At 39.4% G+C, this 9,602-nt stretch overlaps 1 protein-coding gene across 2 annotated transcripts in view; it reads right to left on the bottom strand.

Annotated features, from left to right (window-relative positions):
• Positions 1-3,544: 3,544 nt before the first annotated feature.
• kcnh5b (potassium voltage-gated channel, subfamily H (eag-related), member 5b) overlaps positions 3,545-9,602 on the bottom strand; it is a 319,253-nt gene continuing 313,195 nt past the window's right edge. For both annotated transcript variants that reach the window (XM_043697222.2, XM_043697223.2), the window contains exon 11: positions 3,545-9,226. In XM_043697222.2, the coding sequence (XP_043553157.1) occupies positions 8,288-9,226 (939 nt within the window). In that variant the 3' untranslated portion in view covers positions 3,545-8,287. The remainder of the gene's footprint in view (positions 9,227-9,602) is intronic.

Raw genomic sequence — 9,602 nt, 5'->3', positions numbered from 1 at the left:
TACTGGGAGATTCAGCAATGATAAAACCATTATGTTTCACGGCTGATTCATGGATTCTGTCTTGTTGAATATGGATGGCCATGTGATGGATGTTATTTGTTATTTAGCAACCCAAGCCTGAACATTATGTACAATGTACAATGGCAGCTTCAGTTTGGAATGAGTCAGGAATGCTGCTAAACTTTGTGCAATCATTAGCAAACCTCTGACCTTATGAAGGTGGTAAGGTCATTGAAGCAGCTGAAGATGGCTAGGCCTAGAACACTATGATGAGGAATCTCTGCAGCTAGGTTTTAGCTGAGAAGACTGACCTACACCAATCACACCGATCTTTGAGTGAGGTATGACTCAAACCTGCAATTTTCCCATTTATTGCCATTGACTCTTGTTTTGTTAAGGCTATTTGTGGCCACACAGTCAAATGCTGCCTTGAAGGCAAAGATAGTCACCCTCAGTTCCCTCTTGAGTTCAATGGTTTTGCCCATATCTGGACAAATTGTAATGAGGTCAGGAGCTGTCTGCATCTGACAAAACTCAAACTGAGTGTTAGTGAGCAGTTTATTGACAGATCAGTGCCATCGGATAACTTTTGAAAACTTCCATCACTTTTGGTTGGGTTGGATTTGACTTGCTTTTTGAGAATAAGTTGTAACTGGGCAATTTTCCACAATGCTTGATGGGATGTGAAAATTGTAGTTGTACTGGCTGTGATGGCAGCTATTTCTGGGACACAATTCTTCAGCATTATTGTCAGGTGTTGTTAGGACTCATAGATTTTTAAGTATGCAATGCATTCAGCCAGTTCTTGGCATGATATGGAATGAATTGAATTGACTGAGGATTGGCATCTGTAATGGCTGGATCTCAGAAGGAGATCACCCACACAGCACAGTTAGCTGAAGATTGTAGCAAATGCTTCTTTTGCACAGATGTGCTGGGTTCTCCAATCATTGAAGATGGGGAACCAAAAGAGAAAATGCTGGAAAATCTCAGCAGGTCTGGCAGCATCTGTAAGGAGAGAAAAGAGCTGACGTTTCGAGTCTAACTGACCCTTTGTCAGGGCTTTTGGTTTCAGATTCCAGCATCCACAGTAATTTGCTTTTATTGAAGTTGGGGATATTTGTGGGGCTTCTCTCCTAGTGAGTTCCTTAATAGGCCACTACTGCTCACAATGGAAATGGCAGCACTGCAGAACTTAGATCAGAGCTATTTACTGTGGGATCACTTATCTCTGTGTGATGCATGCTGCTTCCAATCTTGGCATGCAATTAGTCCTGTGTTGTAGTTTCACCAGACTGACACCTCATTTTAAGTATCCCTGATGATGCTCATGGTATGGCCTCCTGCACTTTTCATTGAACTAGCATTGATCTTGGTGCTTGATGGCAAAGCCAGACTATGAGGTTACAGATTGTATTACTTTACCTTATTGACAAACGCCAGCAAAACATGAGGCTGAAGCATTTGCAACTATCTGCAATCAGTGGCTGATCCACCTTGGCCTCTTCCTGCAGTCCCCAGAGATGCCATTCTTCAGCCAATTCAATTCACTCCACTTGAAATCAGAAAATGATAAAAGCCACTGAATATTGCAAAGGCAATGGATCCCAAAAAATCCCCAGCAGTAGTATTGAAGGCTTGAGCTCATCAATTAGCCATGTCTCTGTTACTGTATGGTTGATACAGTGGCATCTAGCTCATAATGTAGAAGATTGGCCAGGTATTCCTGCCTATAAAAGCAGGACAAGTCCAGAATGGCTCATTAGAACCCCATCAGCCCACTTTCAATCATCAGCAAGTTATAAAAGATGTTGCTAACTTCACATGTCATAATTAGATGCTGTATGATCAGTTAAGTATGTTACTAATCACATTGTATGTTATTAATCACAGGGCCTATCCTTGAAAGGTACATTACTGTGTAATTGATCAGCATTGCTTAAGCATTTAGATGCATTGGAGTACTTTATCTGGTGGATGAAGTGCTCTTTTGCATTCTACAGAGAATCTGATATTAATGGAAATCTGGTATTGGAACCCTCTGCTTTGATTTCAGAAATTTACTGAACCTTTGAAATAGTTGAATAGATATCTGCCTTCTTTTATTGAAAGTTCATCTGTTGAGCCTTCTGAAGAAATGAGCAAGGCAACTTCAAAAACGAATCTGATTCCTATTGGGTCCTGATATGAAAACAGCTTAGGGGTAAAGTGCTGGACACAATGTTGGGAAACAGCCTGAAAATAATTCCTGTCTTCAGGATGAAAATCTCTCTATTAATTTAATGTAAATGGTGCTTTTGAAAGTAACCTTAATTTTCTGATATCATTTTAAAAAGTACTAAAATAATGTTAAATAAAATAATGTTTAAGCTGTAACAATGAAGACTGGCTTTCAGATAGGTGAATGAAAATTAATGTAAAATGCTTCTAATGTGATACAGAAAATATTGCCATCTCAGTGAAAGCACTCAGCAGAGGCTTCGCCATTTACAGGTATGACTTTTACCATTTGTATGAACTCTTGTTCTGGGACTGCTGGCAATTTCCACTTACACTTTCTAATAGTCAAAATAGCAGCAATTATTGTTTCATCAAATGCTTCACTATTTATTAATGGGCGGCACGGTGGCACAGTGGTTAGCACTGCTGCCTCACAGCGCCAGAGACCCGGGTTCAATTCCCGACTCAGGCGACTGACTGTGTGGAGTTTGCACGTTCTCCCCGTGTCTGCGTGGGTTTCCTCCGGGTGCTCCGGTTTCCTCCCACAATCCAAAAAATGTGCGGGTCAGGTGAATTGGCCATGCTAAATTGCCCGTAGTGTTAGGTTAAAGGGGTGAATGTAGGGGTATGGGTGGGTTGCGCTTCGGCAGGTCGGTGTGGACTTGTTGGGCCGAAGGGCCTGTTTCCACACTGTAAGTAATATAATCTTATACTTTGTATCCTAAAAAGTACTGATAGGGTATTAGTATTACAAATAGGGACATGATGAGCCAGATCAGAGGATTGTCTCAAAGGGGAATAATACTCTCAGAAATACATAAAGAAACATTTCCCTTCGTATTGGGTTTTATAAGTGTGTTTATTCATGCAATAAATGAGGCTATTTATTCCCAATCAAATACATCTCAGACAACTGGAAACTAGGTCCATGCTATATGTTCCAGGAGGAAGGCAGAGACACCTTGTGGCTAGGAAGCTCACAGTGTAGGTCACTTCAGTTTATATCAATGACAAGTAGTTTTTTAAAAAAGTTACCTCATTGTAATAGTCTCTTCCAACAGTATATCTGGAGCAAGTATTTTAGATTAAAAGCATTTCATCCAATATATTGTCACAGGACATTTATTGAGTAACTGAAACTTTAGCTGGGACCACATCAAATCTGTCTTAACAAATTGCTTGAAACATTTAGATTAGATTCCCTAGTGTGGAAACAGGCCCTTCGGCCCAACCAGTCCACACCGACCCTCCGAAGAGTAACCCACCCAGACCCATTTCCCTCTGACTAATGCACCTAACACTATGGGCAATTTAACATGGCCAATCCACCTGACCTGCATATCTTTGGACTTACATTTATATAACACCTTTCACGAACACTGGACTTCCCAAAACACTTTGCAGCCAATGAGGTACATCCTGAAGCATCACCAACATTGCAATGTGGGAAAAAGAGCAGCCAATTTGGTATTAACAGATCCCATATACAAAAACGTGATAATGACCAGATAATCTATTTTTGTGATGCTGAAAGAGGGTTAAATATTAGTCAGCACACTGGAGATAACTCCACTGCTCCTCTTTAAAAAAAAGTGTCATCGGACCTTTTATGTCCACTTGAGAGGGAAAATAAGGCCAGATGTAGCCTTGATTTAACATCTCATCCAAAGGATTGCACCTTCTACTGTGCAGTACTCTCGCTTTGTTGCACTGAAGTGTCAGCCTTGATTTTTATGTTCAAGTCTTGAAGTAGGACTTGAACACAAAACTCACTAAGTTGAGAATATTATCAACTGAATCACAACTAAAGCTATGTGTGGTAAGGTATTACAGATATAGATGAGGGAGTCCTTTCAAAGAAGCTGAATAGTTTAATTGAAAACCAAGATGTTTCTATTTCCATTCAACAGATTTCAATTTTTAAGCCTAAAACATTATCGATTGATTAGCCAAATTTGTAACTTAGTTTGCAATGTACTCTGTGCTGTTGTAAAATAATAATCTGAATTTATTATAAAGTTAATAATTAATTCTGTTACATTGAAGCTCGTTCTGTAATTATACATTTGTGTAAAGTGCCTTTGGATTAAGTATTTTACCCTGTTACACTTGTGATAAATATGAACTACTGAATTTTAACTCCCATCATCTGATTGTCATAACAAAGCTTATATAAGCTAAAGTGGAAAAAACATGGACCTGAAATGGTTGTAGTGATCACAAATTGAGGGAAACTGGGTATGAGAGTAAACAGAAACGTCTGCACTGAATTACCACTTTTATCTAAAGGCGTTAAAACCAGGCAACTCAGTCAGTGATATGAAATTTGTATTGTAAGATAATTTCACATATTGGGAGATGAAAGATTCACCTGTCAATTAGCCAGCTTGCAAAAATAATAGAGAACCAGACTTCAACGGCTGTTCAATTGCAGCAGTGCAAAAAGAGGGCAAATAGATTTGTATGCAAGAAATGGAAGAATCCTCCTCTCTCTCTCTCTCTGGCTGTTTCTCTCATTATCTTGCTGGAAAAGCAAACTGAGAAAACAACCATTTGCTAAAAACGAAAAATATTGATTGAATTTTGTTGCTGCTAATAGACTATCAACAATTACATATTTGTGGTCTCAGGTTATAATGCCTTAAGGATTCTAAGGACTTCTAAAATGTACCATCTTTATCCTTCCTATTTGTACGTTTTAGATTAATTATCTACTTATGTATGCTTTTGATGGTGTGTTTTTATTATTTTCTTTGGGGTGAGAATTTAATAACATCCCTCCATTCTTCTCAGTAAAACTGTGGTATTTGGCTCTACTATTTTCCAGTAAACTGTTTTACTTGAAGTGTGATAGCTCCATGCTAAAAATAAAAATACTTGATGCAACAGACTGGGAGGATTAAATTGGGGGACCCCCTCACCTGGTCATAACAATTCACAATAGTAAAAACAATCTTGTTTTTCCCATGAGGCTGAACACCTGTTTAATAACAATTAAACAGAATACTTTACCAGACAATAGACAGATATGCCTTCCAATCTAATCGCACATTTTCATGTAGAACGTTTTTGTGAAAACCTTAATCCAAGAATATGATTTACTGGAAATAAAGAGTGGCACAGCCTTCAGCAATTTCACGGATTATCTGGAAACCTTGTGGTGCATTGGTGGTGTCTACCTTTTTCCGAAGGCTAGAAGCTCGGAACCTGTTGGCTTCAGAGGGTGTGTCATAATCATAAGATATAGGAGCAAAATTAGGCCATTCAGCCCATCAAGTCTGCTCTACTATTTGATCACAGCAGTCCTGAAGAAGGGCTACACCCAAAATGTTGACCTCTGCACCTCCTGATGCTGCCTGGCTTGCTGTGTTCTTCCATCCTCCTCCCTGTCTACTATTTGACCACAGCTGATATGTTTCTCAACCCAATTCTTCTGCCTTCTCCCCAGAACTTGCCCAAACAAATTGATTATTAACCTGTATAGGTCTTTCTGAGGTGTGTCTATTAGGCACTAAAAATGGGAGAGTTTCCTGGCCAGCCAGAACCATGTGGTAGCTGCAGTGCTACAGCTTCCTCATGTTAAACCACTTCTTATGAAGGTTCTTGCCATGAGGCAGCATCATAGTCATCCTGAGGAACCACAACACTCGCAGTCATTCCTTATCACAATCAATATTTCGTTTCTCAAAACACTGTCATCCTAACAGTTGTATTAATAAATTATTAAAAATGGCAACCATTTCTTCCTCTCAAAGTGGCTTTCCTATGAGAAAAGATTAATCAGATTGGGTGCATGTTCTCTGGTCTTTCGAAGAAACAGAAGTGACCTCAATAAAAGTTCTTTTAGAGGACTTGGCAGAATAGACAAAGAAGTTATTTCCCCAGATCTTGGAATCACCTTCTCAGGATAAGAGGTCAGCCATCTTTAATAGAGATAAGTAGGAAACTACTTACTCAGCAAACAGCGAAACATTGTAATTCTTGACCCTAGACTGCCATTGATATTCAGTTGATGAGGTCAGCCAACTGAAGCCTAAGATTGATAGATTTTTTTGGTGCACTGGATGATACAGAAGGCTTGCTGGGCAGGATAGTGTATTCCTGCTTCTACCTCCTATGTTCGTTCATGCAGTGGGTAATTATAAAGGGGGAAATAACTTGACCTTCTTGCGAATGTCCTGGATTCTATTGCCTAAGTTGTTCGACTTGAATATCATTAACTGTCATAGGGTTCATTTTAAATCTAGTGCCTGTAAAAAGAGTAGATTAGATTCCCTACAGTGCGGAAACAGGCCTTTTGGCCCAACCAATCCACACCGACCCGCTGAAGAGTAACCCACCCAGACCCATTTCCCTCTGACGAATGCACCTAACACTATGGGCAATCTAGCATGGCCAATCCACCTGACCTACCCATCATTGCACCATGGGAGGAAACCCTCGCAGACACGGGGAGAACGTGCAAGCTCCACACAGACAGTCACGCAAGGCTGGAATCGGACCTGGGTCCCTGGTGCTGTGAGGCAGCAGTGCTAACCACTGAGCCACCGTGCCATCCAAAGAAATTCAGGCTCGTCTGGGATAGTAAACGATCTTCAGAAACAGATTACTTTGCAAAACAGAGGAAATGGCTCTCAATAAGAAATTTATCTTTGAAATGAAAGTTATAAAACCTGTTTGCCACTCAATTTAATTTTAAAATTCCAAAGGTGGTTTTCGAGATTTAGAACAACAATTTAAGTTGAGTGGAAGTGAGGAAGATCTTCTATAGCAACCAGTTTATGTCAACCAATGAAGATAAACCTTTTATCACATCACCTGAGCAAGCCTGGTTTGAAAAAACAAACTGGAGGTACAGTTACACTTTTGCGAAAGCAAAAGAAAATCTCTCAAATAATGTGTAAAATGGATGCTTTTCTATCTACATAACTGTTCAGTTGTGCTCCTGCACTGTGGTATTTCCTGAGCCAGCTCATATCTAACCTGTAGATATCCATTAATCAACCTGTTCAGCCATTTTCTTACACACCCATGAATCAGGTGGGACTTGAACGAGGACCGCCCTGTCCACAGGTAGGCACACATATCATTGTGCCAACATGTGCTCTTATTTCCAACTTATATGTTTACTCCAGAACTCATAATTGGCAAATTTATTTGATCATAAGTAAACTCCAGAAAAAGCAAACTCTTAGAAGCAATTCCAGAGATTTGACAGACTAATTTTCCAGAACATACTAAATCTTACCCAAGTGTTTGTGCTGACCTCTCTCAGCTTCAATGCTTAAGTGGAGCTAAAACAAAAAAAAAGAAACTCATAACTATAGAAACTCAAAATTATTTGTGGCAGGTGGAAAAATGACTTGTCTGTCTTGATTTAATATTTCTCTAATTAATGTTTTATTAATGCTGGGGTGTACAGTTTTTTTCAGCATATCTGTGTATGTAAGAATACACAAGTATTTGCATGTGTATGTAAACATGCAGACAATAGCTTTCAATTGATTGTAATTCCTCAAGATGGATTTTGATGTCAAAATTATTTCTCCCTTAAAAGGTTTTGATGTGTTGAAATGAATTTAATTTTTCTTGTTAGTTTGTTTGGTAACTTTCTTGTCCCCTAAATTGAAGCTTGCAGTGATACGTACGCATCAGCAGCAACTTTCTTCTCCGATCCTGAAGAAACAAAGCATGCAATAAATAGACCCTGATGAAGCAAGAAACATTAGTTCCCCATGTAATATGGACAAAACACTTCAATTTGCAAACCTGTGGTCATTCAGAGACATCACTCAGAGAACAACTGGCAATTTATGCTCTGGAGCCAAATGAGAAAAACTGTAACTGCACTGCACAAAATGACCCAGGATATATGGTGAAGGATTGTAAACGAGGTTTTATATGTGCATGCAGTTATCCATATAATTACAAGCAATATTTCTGTTAACAATTTTCTTTGGCAGGCCAGAATCCAGCTGGACATGCAAAAGTCTTTAGACTGTCAAAGCAGTCATCTTGTGCATTTGGTTAACTCTTGTGTGAATTTTAAATCTTTACAATTTCTAAACTAAAACTGAGCATCCTCTTCTTCCAACAAAGGAGTTGTGGGCCTAGAAACATGAAACATTTCCTGACTGGAGTGTTGAGACTTCTCAGAAGACATTTCCGTCAGGTTCTTTTCAGACAGTATTTGAAGGATTTCTGTCACTTGTTTCTCAAGTCCACTCATCCTGTTACATAATGACTGAATGTCTTCTTTCAGTTCCATTTTGGCCTCTTGTAACGTGGTCTGCAAAGCTTGCTCTGGAATTGGGTAAAAGGGGTGCCTGACATCAGCTTGAACTGGGCTATGCTCCAGTGGACTGCGGATCTCACCTGCCTTGTCTAATCGCAAGTCACTTTTCGTAATGCCGCTGTCGCAAGAGTCTGTTTTCCTCAAAGGATTCTTTATGACATTATTCTCCGATTCAGGACCTTTTGATTCCTCTGAAAGAATTTCCATGGATTCAGCTTTGATGACATTGTTCCAGTTTTCTTTCTTCTCCTCTCTCGATCCGGGAAAGGGATCGGTGAAGGCAACGGAACTTTTAAGTCTTAGCCATCCTTTTCCATTTCCAGCCTTTGTCTGGATAGAGCTATTGCCCTTCAAGCACAGCTGGTCATTCAATCCATTTGGCTTCAACTCGACTGTTTCATGGTGTGCCTGAAGCTGATGCTCATTATTTCTCACAAAGGAAAGGGAAGATGAGATTGGTGTGATTTGAGAAACTGTCACCACACTTGTGCCAGTGGTAGAGGCCCCATTATGAAGTGAGTGGTTCTCTATTTGGGGATGGTTTCTGTCTGAGTTGCTGTGACCTGCTGCCTGATTCCGCAATTGCTTTTGTTGCTTGAACTTCTGGAATAGTTTCCTGACAGGATGATCCACTGGGATACTAAGTGTCCCTTCATTCTTCAACCGTTCTTCCTCTTCTTTCTTCACATCAAGGATTTTGCGAAAAATGATCTGTAATGAGTCCCAGAGAGAAAGTGAAGTTACATTTCTGAAATTGAAGGTTTTAAATTATTCCCAATAGTGTACACAAGCAAAGCCGGTTATTACTTCCAGCATTGAAATCATTAAAAGTAAGAGAACTTTTAGATTGCAAAGATTGTTCTTTGATTAACAAACTAATATAATACCAAGTGGAATACCTGAAGTAATTTTATTCTGTTTTAGGTATTCTGAGACATTCCATTTTTAGGTATGACATAATTTTAAAAAGTAATTTTTTATGTGGAGGATTCATAGAATTCAAGGCACAAGGATACATAGAACACAACAAATGGAGGTCACTCAGCCCTCTGAACTGCGGCCTATCCAATTAACCTTTGAAGACTAC

The sequence above is a fragment of the Chiloscyllium plagiosum genome, unplaced genomic scaffold (genome assembly GCF_037043375.1).
Source record: "Chiloscyllium plagiosum isolate Xiang-an unplaced genomic scaffold, Cpla_swu_hap1 HiC_scaffold_8, whole genome shotgun sequence".
NCBI lineage: Eukaryota > Metazoa > Chordata > Chondrichthyes > Orectolobiformes > Hemiscylliidae > Chiloscyllium > Chiloscyllium plagiosum.
This window is presented reverse-complemented; position numbering and strand designations above follow the sequence as displayed.